Below are 27,795 nucleotides of genomic sequence, written 5' to 3' on the forward strand. Positions count from 1 at the left end.
ATTTCTGGCTCTACGTGGAGCCTCTGAAATAAGGCAAGTTCGTTTCCAGTCTGTACAGTTCAGCAAACAAGTCATCTCCCAGCTAGCTGGAACCGTACAGAAACATTTCTAAGTGAAGTGATCCAGGCACAGACTTGGATCAGATCATTGCCAAACCCATCCCTAATTCTCGGGAATAAAGGTTAAGCTGCTTGTGAGAACTGCTCTCTCGTTGTAGGGACAGAGAGAAAGGGAGAGGGGGGGGTGGGGGGGGGAGAGAGAGAGAGAGAGAGAGAGAGAGAGAGAAAAAGAGGTCAGGGGTACTGTTTACTCTGAGAGCTGGCCCAGTGTCAAGGACTCTCCATTTGTGTCAGGGAGGGGACTGACTCTGAGCTGATTGCCCACATCCAGTGTGTACTGCTGTTGTTGGTTTCTGTTTGTCTTTTTCTATTTGTCTTTTTTAAAGGAACCCTGATTCCTGAACTGGCTGAACCATATAGCCAGTTTGTTAACTGGTATTCCTTTTTATTGAGGACTGACTTTTAAACTGGCTGATTTACCTAGTCAATGTGTTACATGTGTAATTCAGTTTTCATTAGGGAACTGTTGTTCCACTGGCTGGTTACAGCCTGTGCATTACTCTTTTCTCTTTTACTTTGAGAAAAGGACAATGTTGATTTTGTGGCAGGGCTTAGCTCTGGTTTTCTTTGTCTATTGAATGTGTTTTCACTTCTTTTTTGTTTGAATTGAGACTTTGTGAGAAAATACTTCTTATTTCCAGATGAGCTGTTTCTGTGGGTAGGCTTGGCCCTTTGTGGGTGATTAGGTGTTTAAAGACTTAACACCTGCGTGTGCTGAGAGGCGAGCAATTGCTGCTTTCGAGAGTGGACTATACCCCTGGGAGTTAACTGCGCCTTTACAATGTATTGTATTCCTGAGAGTGGGCCTGGTCCTTCAGATGGACTAGGCCTGTGTGGAGACTGAACACCTGTGTGTGTTGTGGACTCTGCCTAGATACTGAAAACTGTATTGTGAGGATTTTGTGAACTGTATTTGTTACTGTGTTACCTTTGACTGAAAGTTGGACTTGAGGTTTGACCAAGTTTCCCTGAAAATATTTTTAAATATATTAAACAGTACAAACAGGAGGGTCAGGGGTTCTGTTCACTGGGGACTCACCCTGAGGGAGCTGGATCAGCATCAAGGACTCTCCACATATCAATAAAGGGCGACTTGATAATGGGATAATGTCCTTCCCGGAGTTATTTAAGTCCAATTCCCAATTCCAGACTATACACCTGCAGCAAACCTACAGTGTGTTTTTGATGAATAAGGGCCTAGTGATGGTGTTCTAACAAAGCCTCTACACTCAAAAACAGCGAGTCCCCCAGAACTCTCAAAATCACCTGCTCAACAAGCCAATGTCTACTCAAACATCTATTGTCATGGCTGCAACATTATCCTCAAGAGTAACTCAAGCTGAGATGTATTTTTTTAAACCATTTTTTAGGCTCATTTCTTATTTTAAGTCTGTATTTTTATTCCTGATTGTGGTTAGTAATCAATAATCATAACTCTGGCTCCTTTTAAAATATACTTTCATTTGGGTCAGACAAAATTGGCCACAGAACAGAGATTCTTATCAAATTAGGGTGTGTGTTGTATAATTAGCACTGTTAGATGGTGGAAAGTATGTGCATGCACAAACAGGTCAAGGGAAGTACCTACCAGACACTCTAATGGGGAAAGTGGCAATTTAGAATAGATTCTCTACAGTGTGCAAACAGGTCCTTCAGCCTAACAAGTCCACACCGACCCTCCGAAGAGTAACCCACCCAAACCCATTCCCCTACCCTACATTTACCCCTGACTAATGCACCTAACACTGTGGGCAATTTAGCATGGCCGATTCACCTGACCTGCACATCTTTTGGAATGTGGGAGGAAACCGGAGCACCCAGAGGAAACCCACGCAGACACAGGGAGAACGTGCAAACTCCACACAGAGAGTCGCCTGAGACAGGAATCGAACCCAGGTCACTGGCATGGTGAAGCAGCAGTGCTAGCCACCATGCCACCCCGGAATTTAACAACTGTTAAGTTCCAATTAAATGTATAATCTCCAGTTTTTGTATTAAATTATTTCTGCTGAGAACGAGGCAGGCCGCAGAGTCATGTTAGAACAGGAAGGGAGCATTTCTCGTGTTAAATGATCTTGATCTGGATTCCGAGCTTCTCTACTTCCTTCTACAGTGATCGCCTCACCACCGCTGCAACCCACCACAGTCCGACGGCTGATTCAGAGCCTGGGCAACGACTGCAAACGGCCAAGTGTCGGCAGCACCATCGGTAAGGGTACAGGAGGCAGCTGCCATTTCTGTCAGCCATCTTGAGCATCTCTCACACACTCCATTTCAAATGACCCTCACCAAGACAAACTGAGGAGGTGGCTGCATAAAGGAGGAAAACCAGTATACCATCCCCCCCTCACCCCCTCTACAACCTCGTTCAGGATGAGGGCATCCCGTCTAGAACGAGAATACATTGGACAAACTAATCAGAGCTTAACAAAAAACTGAAAGAACTGTGGACACTGTAAATCAGAAACAAAAATAGAAATTGCTGGAATTGCTCAGCACGTCTGGCAGCATCTGTGGAGATAAATCAGAGTTCACGTTATGGGTTCAACCATTCTGTGTTTCTCTTCCAGATTTCCAGTCTCTTCCAGCCTTCTCCATCCACCATTCAGTACAAACATCTTCAACCCCAAGCTTTCACCCTGACACTCCTATCCTCCGCATTTAAAAAATAATAACCTCAGCCTTGAATGAAATCAGCCTGAGGTCAAGCACAGGCTCTCTCAAGGTAAATAATCCATACGATGTGAATGATAATCTTTCTCATCTCAATCCAAAATGCCCAATCCCTTACCCTGAGACTATCTAGTTCTTCCCTTTCTGGCTTTGAGGGGGAAGGAGTGAGGGAAAAATAGGAAGGGTTTAGAGGGATACAGGCCAAATGCTGGCAAATGGGACGAGATTAATTTAGGGTATCTGGTTGCTGGGACCAAAAGATCTGTTTCCATGCTGTATGCGACAAGTTGAAAGGAGGGATGGGTATTGCCATCAAAACTGAGGAAGCCCAGTTCTACTTGTGGCTTTTCAATGGTGTGGTGATGGATTCCCTCTGGACCTTTGCCAAGATTAGAGTGGTGCTAGAAAAGCATAGCAGGTCGGGCAGCATCCGAGGAGCAGGCAAATCGACGTTTCGTGTAAAAGCCCTTTATCAGGAATGAGTCTCATTCTTGATGAAGGGCTCCTGCCGAAATGTCGATTTTCCTGCTCCTCGGTTGCTGCCTGACCTGCCATGTGTTTCCAGCACCACTCTAATCTTGACTGTGATCTGCAGTCCTCATTCTCCCTCTGCACCTTTGCTTGGCCACACTGCCCAGGATGAAGCACAGCACCAGCTTCCTGTCTGAACATCCGAGAAGCACGACCGCCATTCCCTAAGCACGGCAGTCTGCATTCCGGTCTCGGAAGTCGCTGTCCCACACGCACCCCAGCAGTTTGTCCAGAAGGCAAAAGCATTAAGGGAACACGGCATCCAAACCATGGAAATAGAGGAAGACAATAGCAAACACCTCCCTCAACCCCCAAAGAACCTGGAGAGAGGGGAGCTGGGTTCTACAGGAGGATCAGCCTCATGATCTAGAATCACAGAATTCCAATAGAGCAGAAACAGACCATTCGGGCCATCGAGTCTGCACCAACCTTCCAAAGAGCATCTCACCCAGACCCAGCTACCCTCTCCCCCCGCCCGCCCCACCCCCACGCCGCCCGCCCCACACCCACATCTCCCACCCCCACCTGCCCCCACCCCTGTCCCTCCCACCCTGCCGCATCCGCCCCCCCCAAACCTTCCCCATGGTACACCTGCCATGTGGGAACACCTCCCACCTTGTACATGGCAGGTACTCATGTGACTCAGCCAACATAAGTCTATCTTATACATTGCAGGCAAGGATGCCCGGAGGCATGGTACATTGGGGAAACCGAGCAAAGGCTACGACAACCGCACAACAATCAACAGACAGGAGGGTTCCCTCCCAGTTGGGGAACACTTCAGTGGTCCAGGACATTCAGCTTCAGACCTTCGGGTGACCATCCTCCAAGGTGTACTTCGGGACAGGCAGCAGAGGAGAGTGGCCGAGCAGAGGCTGATAGCTAAGTTCGGTACCCATAGGGAGGGCCTCAACTGGGACCTTGGGTTCATGTCACATTACAAGCAATCACCATTGCACTACACACACACACACACACACACACACACACACACACACACAGAGACACCCACACACACCCTTATAGACACACACATGCACCCCCTCACAGACTTCAGACACTCTGCACTCACTACACACACACACACACACACACACACACACACACACACACACACACATTTTGTGGGATGAATTTGTACTTGCAGAGTTACATTGTACTTTGCTCAAAAACTGTATACATTCATGTAGAACTCTGAGCTCAAAAACTGCATGAATTTATGTAAAGTAAAAAATGAGGTCTGCAGATGCTGGACATCACAGCTGCAAATGTGTTGCTGGTTAAAGCACAGCAGGCCAGGCAGCATCTCAGGAATAGAGAATTCGACGTTTCGAGCATAAGCCCTTCATCAGGAATTTATGTAAAACTCTGTTATCTCACTTTTTAGATTAGAACCAATCTAAACATCAGGTCATAGACAGAGAACACAGGGGGCTAACACCTTCAACATATTGTCTAGCTATCACCATTGTTAACAGCTAACCCGAGAATGCAACTTTTAAAAGAAGGGTTTTGTGATTTACACATGAAAGAAGTGAAACTATCACTGTATTCTAACAGATGAAAGGCTTAACAATCAATTTTTCAATGTATAATTTCAGTGACATCACACTGTAAATTTTTGCTATAAATTCTGTGTTACGATCGAGCCCTCCACAATCACCTGATGAAGGAGCGTCGCTCCGAAAGCTAGTGTGCTTCCAATTAAACCTGTTGGACTATAACCTGGTGTTGTGTGATTTTTACTTTGTACACCTCAGTCCAACACCCGCATCTCCAGATCAATCCATTCAATAGTTGAGATAATAGTCTCCCACGAGCCCAGCCTCCCACTGTGCAGACACTAAATGCCACTCATTTCCCACAGACAAACAAACAAATGAGCAATAAACTTCAGAGAAAGAAAACAGCAGCTAATAGATCTGGGACCGCTGTTAGATATTGGCGATAAGTGACGTTTATGGGCTTCATTGATCCTACAGTCACTCACTGATTTCTACATGAATAAAGTCAACGGATTTTCAGGTGAGGCTTAGTTTAGAGCAAGAAAATTACTTTTGCTTCCAAATATTTTATCTAAATTTCGTTAGTCCAAAGAAAATGCAAAAGAAGGAATTATTTTTTCATTCGTATTGCAGAAGAAAGAAAACTAACTTGTATTATGACATGGTGAAACACACAGTTAAGGCATCTACAGTCAACAAATATAGTTATTGTCCTTTTTTTGAAAGAAACTTAATAGTGAATTTAGCCAAGGTCTTTTCCCTAGGGTAGTTGAGTCCAAAACTAGAGGGCAAAGGTTTCAGGTGAGAGGAGAAAGATTTAAAAGGGACCTAAGAGGCAACTTTTTCACGTGGAGGGTAATGTGTGTATGGAATGAGCCGCCAGAGGAAGTGGTGGAGGCTGGTACAGTTACAACATTTTGACAGGTACATGGGTAGGAAAGGTTTATAGGGACATGGGTCAAACAAAGGCTAATGGGACTAGTTCAATCCATGAAACCTGGTCGACATGGATGCGTTGGGCCGAAAGGCCTGTTTCCATGCTATATGACTCTATTTGTGTTTAATATGATTCTATAAACAGCAATACAATGTTGACCAGATAGTCTGTTCCAGTAATGCTGGGTGGGGAATGAGTATTAGCCTGAACACTGAAGAGTGCTCTTCTGCCTCAAATGTCAGAAAGGACTTCCAGCAGTGCAGCACACTCTCATTACTGCACTAGAATATCAACCACTCGCAATCTCCAAAATCACTATACTGTTTGACGAGACGGTTATTGCCACACGAGCAACTGAGTGCCCAGCAACTGTACATCATACGATGCTTTCATTTGTACAGAAACCCTGCAGTACAGCATCTTTGACCCAGGTGCAAATTGAGCTAACATTTGCTGTTTACAGGCTTTATCATCTTGCAAGTGTAAACTTAAAGGAGAACATTATCACCTCCTCGTTTTTTGGCAATAAACTGGCAGTACTGATCACCCAGCTGTAGTGTGTGGAACAAGGTCAGCCAGGGAGACCTCAGAAAATAGGAGTTTCCAGATCGAGGCTGTTATCGTGGTCCAGTCATCCAGTCCTGGCTGACAGGTAAAAACAGTAGTCTGCCATCCTCAGCGCTGTCACCCCGGGCAGGTACTGGGGCGGGCTGTCCTAGAGGTGGCCGGAAGGTGCAAAGAGCGGTTAGGGAATCCAGAAGGTGGATAGATCGTCCTGACCACTGTCGTACTGGGAGGAGTTGGGGAAACAGGACAGGCTGTCCTAGAGATGGTTGGAAGGTGTGTCAGGGTGGACCGAGAGCCAGAAGAGGCACAGGGGCTGGCTGCCTTAGAGTGGCCAGAAGGTGGGAGGGACAGGTGGCATGCTGGGGGTAGGGAGGGTCTGTATTCTATGCACTGTTTCTTATCTAATTGGACTGTCTTGTATGTATTTGTTACTGTTACTTCTGTGATGACTGAAAGTGAGATTTGACGTTTGGCCCCATTTCCCTGAAAACAGGTTGAACAGTAGGGATTGGGGTTTGGCTTCGCCGCTCCTCTCCCTACAGCTGTCCATGTTAATGGTTTGTAAGCTGTCTACTATTTAATGAAATTTAAAAATACAGTAATCTGAGGGATTCTCTTCACTCCGGCAGCCAGCTCTGAGCTAGCTGGATCACTGCCATGTCCTATGCACGCGTCAATAAAGGGTGACTTGGTGACGAGGCCTTCATGGAGTTCTTTCACCAGCTGCACAATTTAAAAATAAGGGAGGATGCCACTTAGGCCTAAGACAAGGAGAAAGATTTTTACTCAGCAGTGTGAAGCTTTGGCATTCCTTACCTCAGAGGGATATGGAAGGGTCAGTCTTTGAGTGTATTTAAGATAGAGACCAATAGATTGCTGATAACCAGTGGTGTACAGGATGAAGGAGATGGGGTGGATAAAGTACTTGATAAACCAAATCAATTGGGTTGAAGGCTGGGGCAGGCTCGATAGGCTGATTGGCCTACTCCTGTTTCTCAAGGAAAATGGTAGTGAAGAGGAAAGTACTCAAAGCTCAACAGGGCCAGGTCTCTCTGTCAGAAAGAAATAATCAAATATGACTTTTTAAAGAGTTCATCTGATTTGATAATTTGGGTCAGACATAAAAATTATCCAAAAGAGATGGAGATGTTCCCTATTCTTCAAATAGAATGAGGAGATCTTTTGCATTCATCTAAGTATCACATCTGTTTCCTGTGGGATTTGGCCTACCTTTCATTTTCTTTATTCTTTCACGGAATATGGTAAATCCAGCATTTGATACCCATCCCAAACTGCATGCGAACTGAATGACTCACTAGACCATTTCAGAGGGCAATTCAGAGTCAAACAGATTGCGGTAGGTCTAGAGTCACGCGTCACTTAGAAACCTCTTGAAGGACATTGGGATGAATCAGATGGGATTTTACAAAAACAATTAATATGGTCACCATTTCTGTGTTAGCTGTCAGATTAATGAATTGAATTTAAATTCCACCAACTGCCAGGGCTATTTTCCCTGGAGCGTAGGAGGCTGAGAGGTGACCTCATAGAGGCTTATAAGATTGTGAGGGACATGGAAAGGATGAGTAGCCAAGATCTTTTTCTTCCCCAGGGTAGGGGGAGTCCAAAATTGGAGGGCATAGGTTTAAGGTCAGAGGGGATTTGAAACTGTAACCCCCAATGCCTTAGCCTGTGGTCCCTGAATTGTTAGTCCAGTGACATTACCGGAACACCACCATCAGCATCCTGAAACTTGAAAGGGTTCAGAAAAGATTTACAAGGATGTTGCCATTTGAGCTATAGGGAGAGGCTGAACAAGTTGGAGCTGTTTTCCCTGGAGCATCGAAGGCTGAGGGGTGACCTTATAGAGGCTTATAAAATCATGAAGGGCATGGATAGGATAAATAGACAAAGTCTTTTCCCTGGGTTCGGGGAGTCCAGAACTAGAGGGCATAGGTTTAGGGTGGGAGGGGAAAGATATATGAGACCTAAGGGGCAACATTTTCATGTGTGGTACGTGTATGGAATGAGCTGCCAGAGGAAGTGGTGGAGGCTGGTACAATTGCAACATTTAAAAGACATCCGGATGGGTATATGAACAGGAAGGGTTTGGAGGGATATTGGCCAGATGCTGGCAGGTGGGACTAGATTGGGTTGGTATATCTGGTCGGCATGGATGGGTTGGACCGAAGGGTCTGTTTCCGTGCTGTACATCTCTATGACAAGAACCTTAGCGGCCTAGCAGCAAATCTGAAGAGTTCGGAACCAGTCTGTCAACATTCCAGCCATTCCTGAAGAAATGTCTTGTGCCTAAGATGTCAAATTGTGCTGGTTTCTCCAGGTATGCCTTAAACAATAACTTTTAAATTCCAGTGCGGATCAATGTGACGCAAACTTGCAGCGCTTTGAACACAGCAAGATTTCCCAAAGGTGTTTCACAACGACCACACCTGACACCAAGCCAAAGGAGTTGGCATTTGTTCACGTGACTAAAGGCTCAGTGAGAGAGAGAATACCAAAAATCTGACCAAAATAGCAAGCGCAATGGATATATGTGGTCTTGAAATCATAACATACTGCTTTCTCACTGCACAATAGTCAGGCACTGACAGACTGTGACCGGTGTGAGAGTCATACCACACTGAGCACCAAGATGATAAATGAAGCACATTGGAAGTGGATACAAGAACAAAGCACCCAATGCTAAGAAAATGGCATCAATATTTTGGCTAATACCAACAGGGACATTGCTCACCATGTTATACATGCTGCATCACTGCAGAACCTCAGAATGGGACTGTACCTTTAAGAGTGAAATCAACATCACAACATGGGATGGTCTAATATAAAATGTCTCATTTTATCCCCAGTCTTTCAATTAGCCATAATCCGACCAACCCTGGGGCTGCTCTCTCATTAGCGAGAGACAACTGGTGGTGATTTAACCCAAGAGTCACCACACCTCAGGCAAGGGGAGAGTTTGAGAAGGAAAGTCCTTCATGTTAACTCAACCGATGCAAGAACCCACACTGTTTGGTATCACACCGCCTTCGCAAACCAACCGTCCAGCCAAACAGACCCCCTGCCCCAGCTGGTATAGAATGTAGCAGTAATGCAGTAAGTGTAGAACCTAGGCTACGGGCAAATCCGAGACATCACATCATTGTGCAGGTTTTCTGATTCACTTATGGGACATGGGTGCTGCTGGCTGCCCAGCATTTATTTCTTGCCCTTGAACTAAGTGGCTTGCTAGGCCATTCCAGAGGGCAGTTGAAAGCTAAACAGACTGCTGTGGGTCTGGAGTCACATGTAGGTCAGATGAGGTAAGGATGGCCGATTTCCTTCCCCAACGAGACAGACAGGTCTTTCAGAACATAAGCAATGGTTTCATGGTCATCAGTTGATTCTTTCTTTCTTTCATTGAATTTGAATAATTAACAAATTTCAACATATCTGTCTCATCAAGAATCCAGACTCTGAGATGCATGTTACAACGGCTAACATATATGAAAACATTCATATGATATCACCCTGGCCATGGTATTTTACAGGCAAAGAAACGTACAGGCATTAACATATGAATCACAGCTTTTGGCCATTGAACAATTTTGACCAGCTGGCTGTGTTTTGCAATATAGTAGGAACTAAAGGGCTCTTGTGGTGCAGTGGTAGCATCCTGACCACTGACCGAGGAGGCTTGCGTTCAAATCCCACCTGCTCCAGAGGTATGTAATAACATTTCTGAGAAGGATGATTAGAAAATATCCGACTGAACATGATCCAGTATCAAAAATAGCCTAAACATCCTCTAGCAAGACCGAACTACAGTCTGGTAACAAGTAATATTGAATGGAATTGTCATAAACCCAGGCGATGACACTGACCATCCACTCTGGTTATCTACACCTGGCATGTTGCAAATCACTTTTTGATGATTTCATTTGTTAAGTGTTATAGTCTGCCAAGAAAAGTCTATTTTTTAGGTAGGAAACAACCTACGAAGTCCCCAAAACACTGAGCAGAAATTATTATGTTCACATTTCCAGAGCGTCAATTAGGAAAGCAGGAAAGGAGGAATTCGATGTCCGTGTTTGGGACAGGTGCCCTGTCTCTTTGAACATCTCTTAGTCCCGAGGAAGCCTGCGTTTGGTTAATCTAGTCAGGTCAGACCAATAGTGACCGTTACCCATCTGTAGAGTCAGAGAGTCAGCGAGGAAACAGAGACCCTTCGGTCCAACCAGTCCATGCCGACCATGTTCCCAAACCGAAGTAGTCCCACCTGCCAGCCCTTGGTCCATATCCCTCCAGACATTTCTTACTCACATACACATCCAAAGACTTTTAATCTTTGTAACTGTGCCCCTATCCATCACTGGCTCTGGAAGTTCATCCCACATACAAACCACACTGTGTAAACAAAAAATTGCCCCTTACTTTTTTTTCAATCTTTTTCCTGTCACCTTAAAAATTTATCCTCTTGTTTTGAACTTCCCTTACCCCAGATAAAGACCCTTGCCATTAATGTTATACATTTGCGCCTCACAATTTTATAAACCTCAACAAGGTCACCTCTCAACCTCCTACGCTCCAGAGAAAAAGCTCCCAGCCTATCCAGTCTCTCCAGACATGACAAACGCTCCATTTCCAGTAACATCCCAGTAAATTTTATCTGAGCCCTCTCCAGCTTAATACAATCCTTCCTATAATAGGGTGACCAGAACTCGACACAGTATTCCACAAAGGCCTCGCAAACGTCCTGAACAACCTTAACATCACGTCCCAACTCCGATGCTCATAGGTCTGAGCAATGAAGGCAAGCGTGCTAAACGCCTTCTTAACCACCCTGTCTCCCTGTGACACAAACTTCAACGAACCATCACTTGACTAGAAAGCAGAATTGAAGGCTGATGCACTGGGGACACTGTTCAAATCCCTTCAAGGCAGAAAACCTGGAATGAAGAACCGGTCTAACAGTCAGCTCCTAGATTGTTGTAAAAACCCATCTGGTTCACTCATGGCCTTTAGGGAAGGGAATCTGTCATCTTTACCTGGACTGGGGTACATGTGACTCCAGACCCACCACAACATGCTCAACTCTTACATATCCTCCATGCAGTTAGGGGTGGACAATAAATGTTGGCCACATCCCATTTTTAAAAATGACACATTTGCAATTTGCCTTCCTGGCCGTGGCAACAGTAGGATAGGGGCTGATCTTGAAAATGGCACCCACTTTGATCACTGCAGTTTTGGCCAACCGAGCATCCAAATTCCTTCCTGATCTCCGATATTTTACAGAGAACATGGACTCAGAATCACAGAAGTATTACACCCAGAAAGAGACCACTCGATCCATTGCGTCTAAATTGATAAATGAGCATCATTACCTCATACCAATCTCCTGCTTTATTCCTATACTCTTGCATGTTATTTTTATCCAAAGAACCATCCAACGTCCTCTTGAATGCTTCAAGGCACATGAGAGTCAAAGGGCCAAACAGCCTGCTCCTGTGGGCAAGCACAATTACAAACCTTATCCCTGCAATGACCCTGTGGGCAAGCACAATTACAAACCTTATCTCTGCAATGACCCTGTGGGCAAGCACAATTACAAACCTTATCCCTGCAATGACCCTGTGGGCAAGTACCATTACAAACCTTATCCCTGCAATGACCCTGTGGGCAAGTACCATTACAAACCTTATACCTGCAATGATGCTGTGGGCGGGAACAATTACAAACCTTATCCCAGCGAGTTGAATGGACAGAATCTGAGAGAGGCTGCTCCAATCATAGGCTGATTCTCTCCAGCATTAGGGGTTCATGGGTAAAAGAGAGACCCAGTCTGTGACTACAGCAGCAGTGAGCTGGCTAAGTGAGTGAGCATGCGAGGGTGAGGGTGAGAGCGTGACAGAACATGCAACCAATAGATCTAGCGCGTGAAAGAGAGAGCGAAAGCGAGCAAGAGAGCGAGAGCAAGAGAAAGAGAGAGTGTGAGAGCAAGCGAGAGCGCAAGCAAGAGCGCGAGAGTGCAAGAACGAGTGAGAGCGCAACAGCGAGCGAGAGCATGAGAGCGAGTGTGACAGTGAGTGAGTGTGACAGAGAGCGAGCGACAGTAAGAATGAGAGTGAGGATTGTAAGTGAGTGAAACATCGGGGAAGGCCTTTTTCTGGGAGCAGGATTGGAAGGCATACTAGCAGGGACCTGTATGTCAGGAATTCCATTCTTCGGATGTGTGGGGGCTTTCAGGGTCGAGTGGGGGTGGTGTGAATCTGCAAGAGACATGAAGACAAAAGGGCAATTGTGATGGCAGAGAGAGGTGACAGTGAAGAAACAAGAACAGTTTAAAACCTGCCAACTAAGTAACGCATTGCTAACCTGGAGTCAGGAAAACTAAAGGTAATGGATTGCAGGCAAATGAATGTGGAATCTCTAGCCCAAGGCTGCATATGTTCAGGAGCTACTAGATGAGGGAATAACGGGGCATATTCCATTGGAATGAACACTGTTAATTACCCAATTTATATCTCAGATGCAAATGGTAGTGACTCTCCAGTTAAAGTCTTTCAGCTTTGGACATACGCGATGGAAATGCAACTTCACACGATATGGAAGGTGTGCTTTGAGTGATGGCTTTTTGCATGTTGAAGTGAATCAGTCATTTTGAAAGCAACTTTTATTTCTAACTTAAGTCTGTTGTCTTGCACCCATGTAATTACAACACACCTAGGAAATTAATGTTTTCCTTGAATGCTCTAACTTGAAGTTTGATGTAGGGTTTATAATTGAGGGCTTTGATAAATTATTCAATTTCTGCTTCTTTGAGTGTTGAAACCTCACATGTTAATACAAACACAGACGGTACGAAGTGGCTGTATTGCATTATAAATTGATGAGAATGAAAATGAACCCCTGAAAACAAAACAGTGGTCCCAAGAACCTCTCAAAAAGAAAATATTTTGTCCCTTTCCAAGATAGTATTAGCTGATATACAACAATGACTCAGATTCATATGCGTACTGCACAGAATAAACACTTTGTGCATCAAACAAATGCTTTTTGCAGCTGATAAAGACAGCATTTGTACCAATCCTAATCGATCTGTAAATCAGCAATTCAGAGAATCTAGGTCAGGATGCTTAATCTGGAGGTCATGCGATTTGAAAAGGATTTTTATATTTTGACACATTCTGCCTACATACTGCAAAACAGTCAACAAGGAAATAAATTATCAGTAATCACACACACCCACTCTAAACAAAACCCTCCACAGTGACAACAGTTAAATCACTTACTTCTCATTGAAAGATGAATCCTGTTACACCTAGATTTTAATGAGTTTAGTTTATACAAAACTTTTAATTTCCCACAATAACATCTTATTTACACACTTGGAGTTTTCAATCCATGTACCATAAGCCCCAGATTATTGTGGAGACCTTATTTCTGTCAAAACAGACTTTCATTTCCAAATTATTCACCAGGCACCAAGCTGTTTTGACTCCAAAAGGGGACACTCCAGTTTCCGTGTCTTTATACAGCATTTCCTGTGAATCAATAGCAAGACTCTGCCATTACAGCAAGGCAGGAACTAGTTAAAGGCCATTCAGCCCCTTAATCTACAAAATAAAAATAACATGGCCATTACAAACATGAGGCAAAATAAAACACAGAAAATTGTGAAAACAGACAGGCCGGCTGCATCTGCAGGGAGAGAGAATAAGAGAGTGAGAGAGCAAGACAGTGTGTGTGTGTGAGAGTGAGTGAGAGAGTGAGAGAGTGAGAGAGTGAGAGAGTGAGAGAGAGAGAGAGAGATAGAGAGATAGAGATAGAGATAGATAGAGAGATAGATAGATAGAGAGAGATAGATAGATAGAGAGAGATAGATAGATAGAGAGAGATAGATAGATAGAGAGAGAGAGAGAGAGAGAGAGAGAGAGAGAGAGATCAAAACAGGTCACAGCCCATCAAGCTGTTTCAGAAGATCGGGATCAGTCAATCCATTTTGGCCATCTCATTTTGTAACCTTTAGTAAGTACAAGGAGAAGCACTTGAAAAGGCTTAACATTCAAGGCTATGAGCCAAGTGCGAGGAAGAGGAATTAATGCAAGCTGATTGGTACAGACTCAATGAGCCAAAGGCGCTCTTCTGGTCTGTATGACTCTATAACTAGGAGAAAGTGAGGACTGCAGATTAGATTCCCTTCGGCCCAACAAGTCCACACCGACCCTCCGAACAGTAACCCACCCAGTCCCATTTCCCTCTGACTAATGCACCTAACACTATAGGCAACTCAGCATGGCCAATTCACCTAACCTGCACATCTTTGAACTGTGGGAAGAAACCCACACAGACACGGGGAGAATGTGCAAACTCCACACACTGACAGTCACCCAAGGCTGGAATCGAACCTGGGACCCTGGTGCTGTGAGCCAGCAGTGCTAACCACTGAGCCACTGTGCAGCCCCTATGCTGGACAGCAGAGTCAAAATGGGTGGCCCTGGAAAAGCATAGGCGGTCGGGCATCATCTGAGTGGCACGAGAGTTGACATTTTGGGTATCAGAAATGTTGGGGGGGGGGGTGGTATCCCAAGAGGACTGAGAGATAAATAGGTGAGGGCACAGGGCTCTTGTCTCTCAACCAACAAAAGCCTGAACCAATACCAGTTTTGAAATTTTCAATTGATCTAACCTCTGTCCTCTCTTCTTTTTTTGTGGGGGGGTGGATGGGAGTGAATGTTACAGATTAGATTTTTAGATTAGATTAGATTAGATTACTTACAGTGTGGAAACAGGCCCTTCGGCCCAACAAGTCCACACCGACCCGCCGAAGCAAAACCCACCCATTCCCCTACATTTACCCATTTACCTAACACTACGGGCAATTTAGCATGGCCAATTCACCTGACCTGCACATCTTTGGACTGTGGGAGGAAACCGGAGCACCCAGAGGAAACCCACGCAGACACAGGGAGAATGTGCAAACTCCACACAGTCAGTCGCCAGAGTCGGGAAATGAACCCGGGTCTCTGGCGCTGTGAGGCACCAGTGCTAACCAGTGCAGACTTCCAAAAGTTTTTTCTTTGGAAAGATGGATTTGGAGAATGCCCTCTGTTTAAGACTCCAATTCTGGATGAATTTTGGTTGTATTCTACGTGAGGCCATATGTAAGAGCATAAAGACACAGACGTTGAAACAGACCATTCAGGCCACCAACTCTGCTCCGCCATTCAGTGAGATCATGGCTAATCCAATAATCCTCAATTCCAACTTCTACCTTTTTCTGGTAACCCTATATTCCCTTACTGCCCTAGTGACCCAGTGGTAATATCCACCCCCCTGGACTGGGAAGCTTGAGTTCAAGTCCTACCTGCTCCAGAGGCTTTGAATAGCATCTCAGATTAGAAACTTAAGTTAAAAATCTGTCTCAGCATTGAATACACTAAATGACCAACTCAACAGTAAAGAATTCCACAGACTCACTACCGAGAGAACAAATTCTTTCTCATCTCTGCCTTCAATGCATGGCTCCTCAATCAGAGATGATGCCCTCTGGTTTTAGACTCCCTCACAACAGGAAAACAATTCCACATTGATCCTGTCACACTCCTTGATAAGTGTTTCAATAAGGTCTCCTCTCGTGCTCATTGGAGTTCAGAAGCATAAGCCCCAACCTACTCAGCCACTCCTCAGAAGACAATCTTTCCAAATCTGGTATTAGCCCAGAGAACCTGCTCTGGATTGGGTCCAATGGTGGTCTATCTTTCCTGAGATATGGGGACCAAACCTGCTCACAGTATTCCTCTCACTCATTCCTCTGGATGTTTTTACACCCTTGGATAAGTATCTGCCGAAGTTCATTTCAAACTGTTAATCTTAGCAGGTTTTTTTTTGTCAGTGGGGGCTTCCCGCTCCATGCCTCTCTCGCAGGGCAGGCGCCAAGTGTACCTCGGATGGATATGGTTACCAATCCACCATCCAGCCCAAAAAAGGAGGAAATGCGCCTCTGCGTTTCCTTCAAACACCTACCGCATATTTGTCATCCATTCCAAGATAGAAGCTGCGTTCCACCAGGTCTTCAGCGCTATTGCTGCTGGATTCCTGGACTAACTCGGGTAATGTCGTGGGTGTGCAAGCTTCCTTTTCAGGACACGAGTTCTCCGGTTTCGGAGGCTGGCCTGGCGAGACTGAAATTTGCGTCGCCACGACCTGATCCCGTTTCTTAACCGGGGTGGACGGGCTGCTGAAGTAGTTGATGGCAGAGGTCTTGACAATTACGCGGGAGCAGCTCTCACTGTACGTCTTGCCCACTTGCACCATGTCTGGCTCCGACACGCTCATCCGCTGGTCCAGAAGGTGCCTCTTCTTCCCTTCTTTCCTCTTGCTCAACATTTTGCCTTTCTTTAAGTTCTGCAGGAAGGGCTTGGTCTTGGCACGGAAGGATTCCCACGTGGTAATGTCCTTCTGCGACTCCATGTCGCTGAGCACTCGGCCAAGTCCTCGATGGTCCTGCTCTCTCAGAGATGGCCTCCTCAGCCTCTTGTTTATGCAGGATCTGTCAGTGAGAAACGAGGGACAAATGGTCACTGGGTGTCAGCCGCAAATTGTCAGCTACTCTTTATACAAGTTACACAATATCACTGAGCACTTAGCTTCACTCAACAATTTAATGCAATGGGATGTACAGTATCAGACTTATCATCATTGTTTATGTCAGCTGCAATACTCACACAATACCGCGTGCTACCTTTTGACCAATCAGAGCCAATCAAAACCTGCTGTAGATTGTGGTGCTCCCTTAGAAATTTAGCATTCCTACGCAGGTCTTGATAAGCACAAGTTGAGATGCTTTGACAGCTTTTCTTTCAATAACTGGATAATTACTTAAGCCGACTCAACATCACAACCTAGAGCATGAAATGATGAGGACAGATTAGATAAACTTGGCTTTCTGAATGAGGAGAGATCTGATCAATACGTTTAAACTATGACAAGAGATTCAGCAGGATAGCTACAGAGAAACAAGTTACTCTGGCAGCACAATCGATGGGCGGACACGTCCTACAGTCAGGTCAATCACACGAGCAAACAGGAAGGGAGGCAATGGGAAAAAAAAATCACAATCTTCCCGAAAAAGGCTCTGCTTGCTTCTCTCGAGCACCAGGATCAGTTCATAAGGCTGTTGCTGACTTTTCATTATTACACAGCACTCTTCACATTTACCTTTCACTGAAGATTTTTACATACCACATCTCTAATGCTCTAATCTCATATACATTCTAATCGTCTTTATCTTACATTTCAAGCTTTCAAAACGGAGATGGATATGTTTGAATTTCTGTTTTTTTTACGATCAGTATAGGACAGCTAACATCTCATCCAAGAATAACAACAAATATATATATATATATATATATATATATATATAAATAATATATATCTGTTTATATTTGTGTGTAAAGTATAGATCTACATATTCATACACGCACACACACATAGGTCCCTGTGTATATTTAACACTGAGATAGATTCTTGATCAAAAGGAAAATCAGGGGTTATGGGGAAAAGGGCAGGAAAATGGACATGAGGAATGTCAGATCACAAAATCCCCACACTACTGAAGCAGGCCATTCGGCCCAATGAGTCCACACCGACCCTCCGAACAGCATCTCACCCAGACTGATCCTATTCCTCTAACCATGCTTATCTACCTGACCTACACATCCCTGGACACAATGGGTAATTTAGCATGGCCAATTCACTTAACCTGCACATCTTTAGACTGTGGGAGGAAACCAGAGCACCCAGAGGAAACCCACCCATACACAGGGAGAAACAGCCTACTCCTGTTCCTATTTCTTATGACCATATGGTCGTTAAAGCATTAGCCTGCACCTTTGGATGCCTGGTCCAGTTAGAGATATTACCTCCATATCACCGTCTCCCTAAACAAGGGCATCAAGGAATCTGGATTCTGTCTATTTTTGGTCTCATTTTATTGCACCAGTGACTATAACCAACAAGGAATCTTTTATTTACATTCAACCTTTCACGTCCTCAGGACTCCCCAATGTGGTCCAAACCCACTCACCAGCATGCAGCGTAGTGACTAATGTTTGTCAGGAATTGTGGTGACACGTTTTCTTGGTGCAATCCTGCAGCACACAAACATGAATGAATCTGTAACGAGTGGTGATGCTCGAGGGAAGACTGATGACTCAGACAGCCTCCTGCCCTTCTTCCAATCGTCAGTTTGATTTTTCTTTTGTTCTTGCTTCGAAGAATTGGGCCTTGCTTGAGCTTCAAGGGCTGCATTGATTTTCATTAGCGCCTCGGCACGTTGCAAAGATTTACAGGTTGATACTCTAAAGTTAGAAATGCTCCGTCCACAGGCACCAGCCTTGGTGCAGGACTCGAATCAGGGGTTTCTGGTTCAAAGGAAGGGAAGATGCTCACTACATCACAGATTGAGGAGGATTCAGGTTAACTTGAAGGGCATCAGCTTTGAGAGTGTGGTGCTGGAAAAGTACAGCAGGTCAGGCAGCAACCGAGGAGCAGGAGAATCGAAGCTCCATCAGCGGCTTATGCCCAAATATCCCCTTTGATTCTCAGGATGCTGCCTGACCTGACGTGCATTGCCAGTACCACACTCTTGACTCGGATCTCAATCATCTGCAGACTTCACTTTCTCCTGGGGCATCAGCTTTGGCAAAACTGGGTTCCCTCAAAATCACATAGGAAGGAAGGCGGCCCACTGCGTCACCCAACATCAAAGTGGAGATGTAAACTCACTGACTTGTTGCTGTGTGCCAATGGCCAAGGCACATATTCATCTACGGCACATTACAAGTGGCTGAGGGACCCAGGTTCGATTCCAGACTCGGGTGACCGTCTGTGTGGAATTTGCACATTCTCCCTGTGCCTGTGTGGGTTTCCTCCGGGTGCTCCGGTTTCCTCCCACAGTCCAAAGATGTGCAGGTCAGGCGAATTGGCCATGCTAAATTGCCTGTAGTGTTAGGTGTATTAGTCAGAGGGAAACAGGTCTGGGTGGGTTACTCTTCGGAGGGTCGGTGTGGACTCGTTGGGCCGAAGGGTCTGCTTCTACACTGTAGGGAATCTAATCTCAAACAAGTGTTCAAAATTTGCACCAGTGGAGAATTTAAACAGACGTGCAGAAGAGTATTGTGAAGGAAATTGTAGGTACTTGTGAAGAAAGCAATGAATGAGCAGATACTCAGCAGTGAACTGAAGGTGGTCAGCACAGAGCTCATCACCACTTCCTCAAGAGAAACTAGGGATGGGTGATCTGCTGGTCCAGCCAGCAAGAACCAAATCCCAGGAATGATTTAAAAGAAACTGCAAGGATTGATCCAAACACCACTAATACTTTAAATTTACAATGAGTCGAGTTCAGAAACACAATGTACCTGGACACAAAAGAAAGAGTGGGGAGGAGAGTTGATGCAAAGGCAAAAATTCACAAACAACACAAAATAAAAATAAAGTTAACAGACCGATGACACATTATATTTGTAGACAAACAAGCGAAAATCACTGCAAATTGAGTGGACCCGTGTTGCATGTACAACCAAGTGTTAAAGGTGGGACATTGAGAGATGCAATTGTTCAGTAAATCACACCCATTCATTACAGAGTTGCAAATACTTACAAAGGTTCAATGATATTATTATACTTCTCTTTTTATACAGCGCACATATTCTTGAAGTATCACACTTCTTTCCCATATAGTTTGCTTGTTGCGATCTTTCTGCTGTGCCAGTTTTCACATGCTACAGTTCTATTTATTACACCGAGTGATGACTCATTCAGTCCACACACTCGCATTTCCCAATCTGCGTGGTTCCAATGATTTCTACTTACGTCTACTTACTTACTGGCCTTGCCCCCTCAGGTTCCAGCTCCTTTCTGCAGGTAATTGGCCCAGTTGGAGATGCACTGCAGGCCTCCTACATTCCCTCATTTGTGTCCACTTTTATTTGTTCTCCCACTGCTTTACTTTGAAAACTCATTTCCTTTTGCGACTCTTTATTTTGTTAAAGCTATTTCAAAAAGTGTTTCTTCTTATCGTTCCTACCAATTTATTTTGACCAATTTGCAGCACCTGAGAATCTGGTCCATATTGAGTCAGTTATCTGGAAGTTTGTGAACAACTCCCTATGTGCATTGACAGGATGTCTTCAACTCACGTATACAGACTAGGAGTTATGTGTACTTCTATCATTATTGTGCACAGCTGTCTGGTGGACGAACAGGTCGATCAGCAAAGTAGCTGGCTGCTTGCTAAGCTGCTGACTAAGAAAGATAAAGTTGGAGACCTCTTACATACGGCATCACATTTCAAGATGTTATCTCACTGTCTTAAGTGCTTAGTGCCCTTTTTAGATCTGTACAAGAATGCTACATTCCCTCTTTCCGCCTTCGAAGAACGGAGACTGGTTTGATAGATTTTACAAAATAAAGAAATGCACATTAGTATGTTCACTTCAGACTTCACAATAACACTTTGGCAGCCTCACGACGCAACCACATTTACTCTTCATATAAATGTCATAATTCAGTAGTGCAGCTTCATTCTGCAGTGAGAAATCTTACGTGGTGGACAGATGTTTATCATGGGTAATGGATGTATGGTGTGGTTCTTTCAGAGTCATCATCTTTTAAGATGGATAGGAGGTCATGCATATTTCAGATGTGTCACCTGTTTTACAGCAGAGTTTGATCATGGTTTGTGACAATATGGGCCGGGCACAATGTCTTAGTTGCTTTCCACAGACTCTCTCAATCTCGAACTCTGAGTTCTAGTTGGGAAAACTGTCTCCATACTCAGTGATCTCTCTCTTTTACAACTTTCCTACTTCTTTGCAACAGTGCAATGGCTGAGTGGTAAGAGTGGGAAGGATTGTGTGTATGTATATTCCAAATGAAGAGTGGTCAGTAAGGGGAAACCACTACCTTCAGGAGCTACTTAGACATTTACTACGGTAAGCTGAAAGTCTTGGCAAACACCTTTGCATTTAATCATCAGGGCCTTTATTGAACGAGCAGTACTTTTTGCTAGAGTTTAGATCAGAGTGGTGCTGGAAAAGCACAGCAGGTCAGGCAGCATCCGAGGAGCAGCAAAATCGACGACTCAGGCAAAAGCCCTTCATCAGGAATGGAGATAACATTCCTGATGAAGTGCTTTTGCCCGAAACATCGATTTTCCTGCTTCACGGATGCTGCCTGACCTGCTGTGCTTTTCCAGCACCACTCTGATCTAAACTCTGGTTTCCAGCACCTGCAGTCCTCACTTTTGCCTAGTACTTTCTGCTAGACCATTACACTTAGGGTAGTGATGAAACAGATAATGCAATGAATCCCACTTCTTGTATTTGTCTTAGAAAGGTGCACCACAGTCAGAGATGTACAGCACAGAAACAGACCATTCTGTCCAACTTGTCCAGATATCCTAAGCTGATCTAGTCCAATTTGCCAGCGTTTGGCCCATATCCCTCTAAACTCTTTCTATTCATGTACGCATCCAAATGCCCTTTAAACGTTGGAGTTGTCCCAGCCAGTGAACAACAGACTGTTGTCACCTAACAACCTGTTGAGGAACAAACATAATGAATATGGTGGCTAATGTGTCAATGACTATTGCAGTAGTGCCATCTTTGATTTATCTCACTGAAAGGAATTTGGTGAAATGATCAATCGTCAGGATGTGATTGGCTTCTCGAAATGGAAAATGTCTGTCGCAACTTTGCATCACGGCTCAAAAGGAATTTTGTGTGGAATGAGCAGCTCTCTCGATTGATTAAGAAGATGTTATATATGACTCGATCAATTGCTTAATGTCCTTATTGATGTTGGGCCAATAGATAGATAACGTGCCAATCACTGATCTTTCTTTCAGTGCCCATGTGACCTACGTGTATGTGGTCATGCAGATCTCAACATAATGCTTGTGAAAAACTTACCTGATTGCCTTTGAAAATTACATTCCTAGATATTCCTAGTTCACCGTTGAGTGGCCGGAAAAGAAGGATGCTCAGGGATGATGGTGAATGTGCTTGGGCCATTCCTGATGATGGTTTCCTTGAGTTGGCCACTATTAGACAGGGCTTGCTAATCTGCTCTACTCTGACCAAAATGAATGAGATCAACATGGATGCTAGATTTGAACTCAGTTTTGACAATTTCCATTTGTAAGTCTAGCGGATTATCTTTGCTCTGAGCTGTATTTGGAAGACCGCTCTCAGCACTGTGAACCTGGAAAATGTTGTACCTTCATTCTTCACAAGTAGAGACTGTAGTCACGGAGGTGAAGCTGAGAGGATTTTGACAGATTATTTCCAGCAGGTGTGGTCAATATGATCAACGAAGTGACTGACAAATAGGGGTATGTGGAAGTTCTGTATCGTGAAAACAAAAGAGGGAGTTCCCTTTCTTCAGCAGATGGTCTGAGTTACAACAAAAACATGAGAATCAAGCACAATGTTATCGTCAAGCTCCAAGGCTTTTTGCAGACACATCAATTCCCAATGTGGTAAGTTAACAGCAGAGACCAGAATGTGCACAGTGGTCAAGTGTAAATGGTGATGGGGTTCATTTACTGGTTACCCAAGAGTTCAAGTAGGTTTTAATTCCTCTTATTTTAGATTAGATTCCCTACAGTGTGAAAACAGGCCATTCAGCCCCACCAGACCACAGAGACCCTCCGAAGAGTAACCCACCCAGATCCTCTGACTAATACACCTGACACTAAAGGGCAATTTAGCTTGGCCAATCCACCTAACCTGCACATCTTCTGGATTGTGGGAAAAACCAGACCACCCAGAGGAAACCCACGCAGACATGGGGAGAATGTGCAAACTCCACACAGACAATCACCTGAGGCTGGAATCGAACCCGGTTCCCCGGCGCTGAGAGACTGCAGTACTAACCACTGAGCCACCATGCCACCCCCTGGGTGAACTATTAGGCCAATTATGTGAGGATCATCTAAAATCTACAACCCTAACTCCATATTGGGAATGTTTTCAGATGATTCCAGTTGTAGGGGTATCTGCTGAACCATCAAAAAAAAAATCAGGCATAGTACGTCGACGAGAAAATTATAGAGGCACAGACAGAAAATGAAAGTGAGAGTAAGACAAAGTAATAGGAAAAAGTAACATGGCAGTGAGCAAGTGACACAACAGTCCGCTGCAAGCCGTGTAATACTTCAAGATGTACCATGACACTAGTGCTAAAGACAAAATCTTCTACTTCTAAAGGGCAAACTAAAAACCAGACACTTCACACAGTAAATACACTGCCGGTAAGAGAAGTAATTCAGAAGGCAGCTGGGCCTTGAAAGGAATTGATCAATTTTGCTTTCCAAACAGAGAAGTTTGTGGGCTAGTATAAGGAGCTGAGGGCTGAACACAAGGCAAGTGCAAACCATTAATATCCATCAAGATTAGAGTGATGCTGGAAAAGCACAGCAGGTGAGGCACCAACCGAGGAGCAGGAAAATCGACGTTTCTGGCAAAAGCCCTTCGTCACAGCCTACCTTGAAAAAGTAGTCATGATTTGGAGGTGCCAGTGTTGGACTGGGGTGTACAAAGTTAAAAATCACACAACACCAGGTTATAGTCCAACAGGTTTATTTGGAAGCACTAGCTTTCGGAGCACTGCACCTTCATCACGATGACCTGATGAAGGAGCAGCACTCTGAAAGCTAGTGCTTCCAAATAAACCTGTTGGACTATAACCTGGTGTTGTGTGAGTTTTACCTTGAAGAAGTTCTGCTCCTCCCTCTACAAGGATCTCAGTGAGTCTCTCTCTCGCTGCAACTCCCAGGTCATCTCTTCTGCCCTGAAGCTTTTCATCCACGTCCTCAAACAGACTCACTACCACAGCCACATCTCTTTCTTCAGTGCCTGTCTCCAGAACCAACTGATCCCACGTGGACTCCGAACCATGTTCAGACCAACACAGTTTGAATCTCCTCTTCCATTAATATCATCAATGATGTACACACTCATAGTGGACCAGGGTTTCAGTCAGGCCTCAGTCCCATCAGGCCTCAGTCCCATGTGATCTGACACTTAATGAAATATACACATCCTCATGTTGTTAGAGTATTGGTATAGTTTGCCTTTTTTCTCTACATCTCCATTCCATGTCTTTACAATCATTTACAATTAATAGGATTTACACATTGTTAAGGCACAATGGCTCAAACATAAATGACAGATGACTAAAACAGCAGGAAAGCTAATTTAAAGACCAAAGCCAGAGATGAAGCCATACCTCTATAGAACTAGCATCAGTAAGATACAAAAGACAAAGTGACGTCATCAGTAGACAGGGTGATGAAGAAGGTGTTTGTCACCATTATCTTCATTGGTCGGAGTTCATGATTATGGGACAGCATGTTACAGCTGTACACCACATTGTAAGGCCACATCTGGGGTAATGCGCACAATTCTGGTCGTCCTGCAATTGGATTTTAATGTTATTAAACGGGAAAGGCAGCAAGAAAGAATTACAAGGAAGTTACTGAGACTGGAGGGTTTGAGTTATAAAGAGGGGCTGCATAGCTGGGACCTTTTTTCCCTGGAACGTTAGAGGCTGAGGGGCGATGATACAGAACTTTATTAAATCATGAGGAGCGTAAATAAGGTGAATGTTAAGGTCTTTTCCCCAGGGTCAGGGAGCCCAAAACTAGAGGGCCTAGGTTTAAGGTGAGGGGATAAGATTTAAAAGGGACCTGATGGGTAACTTTTTCACACCAATGGAGGTACGTGTACGGAACAAGCTGCCAGAGTAAGTGGTAGAGACGAATACAATACAACATTTAAAAAGACATCTGGACAGGTAGATAGGTAGGAAAGATTTACAGGAATATGGGCCTAACACAGGCAAGTGGAACAAGTCAGGTTAGGAAACATAGTCAGCATGGACAAGTTGGCTGCAGGGCCTGTTTCTGTGTAGAATGACTGTACAACAAGGGAATTTTGTGCAGAAATACAATAGAGTACCTTTCTAAGACACAATCTAAAGAAGACAGACACTACTTTTGCTTAGCACCTTTCTGGATGTGGACACCTAATGGCTGGCGAGGAGTTAGCACCCCAGGTAGGCCAACAAGCCCTCCCCTCCCCCACGGCCATATTGTAGCCTGGCTTTTTTAAAAATATTCTTCATTTTGTTTCAATTTTGAAAAAGTAGCTAAGAGGGAAACCTTCCTGTGGAAAAGCCTCTCAGTTACCTCCCATTTAGAGTGATTGAATGTTCCTCACAAAAGATTTTAGACACGATCTCTTTGAGAGATTTGGACTAATCATCCATCGTCATGACATTTATAGAGATGCCCTCGCCAAAGTTCCAAAGGGCGCTTGTTTGTCCCCCAGAGGCAGTGGGATGGGGCACTAGAACCAGCTTACTCTCCCGTCACCCACCATTAAAACAAAAATGCCAACCCATGTCAGATCTAAACTGGCATGAGGTTTTGAGGTTACTCTCCAGTGCTGGAATCCCTCAGATAACCTCATCCAAAAACAAATTAACATCTCAACAAGAACATCTCTAGCACTGCTCGCATTAGGCTGTATAAGTGGGCAGCCAAAGGATTTTCATGTTTGGACCAGTAAGCAGGAAACTGCACAAATATTAGTTTCCAACAGTCACTCTGAATAAACAGCTTGCTGGAGAAGGAATTAGTTTAACATCAAGTCAACAGTGATAGAGGTTTTGAGCCAACCACCTCATTCTATTTGGGCCCACCCTTCAAGGCCCAAATCCAGGCCCTCCCAACAGGCCCTTGCAGACTACACGGTCTGTAAGATTAGCTAACCTAAGGGGATCAGGGTGCATCGCTCATCCTCTCCCCTGCCTTCTTTATGGGTGCCAACATCCAAACTGTTATCAAGAATCTCATAATCCCAGCACCTACTGAAATAAATTGGAAGGGCCTACATTCTCTGCTGAACTCCCTGAAATAACTCCAGAGAGGCCGGTATCCCATCACCAAGTCTTCCTTTATTAATACATGAACAATCCTTGACAGTAGTACTGCCTTATACAGAGTCAGGTATCAGAATGTTAGCATCTCTGACACTCCTGGTTATATCAGTCAGTCAGGGCTCCCAGTTTGGATCCAATTAACAGTTTCAATTAACATATTCTGTGAGCTCACTTGGCTGACCAGATTACAATCACTACATTCCCAAGCTGGGGAGTCTAGAAGTAGAGTTCATAGTCCCAGTTTAAGGCTATTGAGGACAGAGTTGAAGAAAATATCCTAAGTAAAGAAATTGATGATTCTCAGTTCCAGAGGTTATGATTAGTCACAGAGTTTAGTATATCAGAGCTGAGATCAACTAGCTCAGCATAGCAAGCTTGACAGACCTAAATGACATACCTGTGTTTCTAATATTTAATGTGATCTCCAGCAATAGGTGACAACAGAGGGAGTGGGTAACTAGCAGGGGAGCAACACTAACTGCAGATCCTTCCCTAATGGAAGATTAGATTCGGTTAGATTCCCTACAGTGTAGAAACAGGCCCTTTGGCCCAACCAGTCGAGACCAACCCTCCGAAGAGTAACCTACCCAGACCCATTTCCCTCTGACTAATGCACCTAACACTATGGGCAATTTAGCATGGCCAATTCACCTGGCCAGCACATCTTTGGACTGAGCGAGGAAACCAGAGCACCCGGAGGAAACCCACACAGACACAGGGAGAATGTGCAAACTCCCCATAAACAGTCACCCGAGGCTGGAATCAAACTGAAAATCAGACCTTATTAAAAATACAGTTCTTGGAATTCAGTAACAACTACAGGATCTAGCAAGACATGGCACTTGTTCATTTCAAACTGGCATGTTTATGATATCACAGCCAAACTATAACCGGGCCAAATGGGCAAGTTTAAATGGATTGGCGATTCCCCAGCAAGGGCTATTGTCAGGTGCGTTTATGGTATATACACGCAGATGTGGAAAGTTTGAGTAAATGTCCAAAGTTTGGAGACATTAAGGTAACGGAAACCTGCCATACTGTAAAACCTTCCAAGAGGCCGATTATTTTTCTTTAAATCGGGCTAATCCACATGAATTCACCCGAAGGGAAGGTGAACAATGTTATAAGTTTGTTGGATGCAGGACGTAGCTCAGCAGTTGCAACACCAGAATGTGGGTAAAGTGAAACACAGGTTGCCTCATTTCAAACTGAAACTCGGAGGAGCTGATTTCCAAATGCATCTGAACAGTTAGTGACGTATTCCACTGCAGGACCATCCAATATCCCAACATGAACAGCCAATTCCTGGTTAAACTGGTCAATCAATGAGCTACACAAACTCAATTACTCTCACTATGCTTTGACATGAGGTTTTAGCTGGGTGAAATACTCAAACTGATCTCCACTAACGATTGTCTATTAAGCATCCCTTCATCTGGTTAACCTG

General features: G+C 44.4%; 1 protein-coding gene across 4 annotated transcripts in view; it reads right to left on the minus strand.

The window, feature by feature from the left end:
* The window catches only part of LOC132834373 (multiple C2 and transmembrane domain-containing protein 2-like), a 521,106-nt gene that overhangs the window by 438,502 nt on the left and 54,809 nt on the right, over nucleotides 1-27,795 (minus strand). For all 4 annotated transcript variants that reach the window (XM_060853214.1, XM_060853212.1, XM_060853211.1 and 1 more), the window contains exon 2: nucleotides 16,362-16,887. In XM_060853214.1, the coding sequence (XP_060709197.1) occupies nucleotides 16,362-16,808 (447 nt within the window). In that variant the 5' untranslated portion in view covers nucleotides 16,809-16,887. The remainder of the gene's footprint in view (nucleotides 1-16,361; nucleotides 16,888-27,795) is intronic.

This window comes from Hemiscyllium ocellatum, chromosome 39 (genome assembly GCF_020745735.1).
Source record: "Hemiscyllium ocellatum isolate sHemOce1 chromosome 39, sHemOce1.pat.X.cur, whole genome shotgun sequence".
NCBI classification, from domain to species: Eukaryota; Metazoa; Chordata; class Chondrichthyes; order Orectolobiformes; family Hemiscylliidae; genus Hemiscyllium; species Hemiscyllium ocellatum.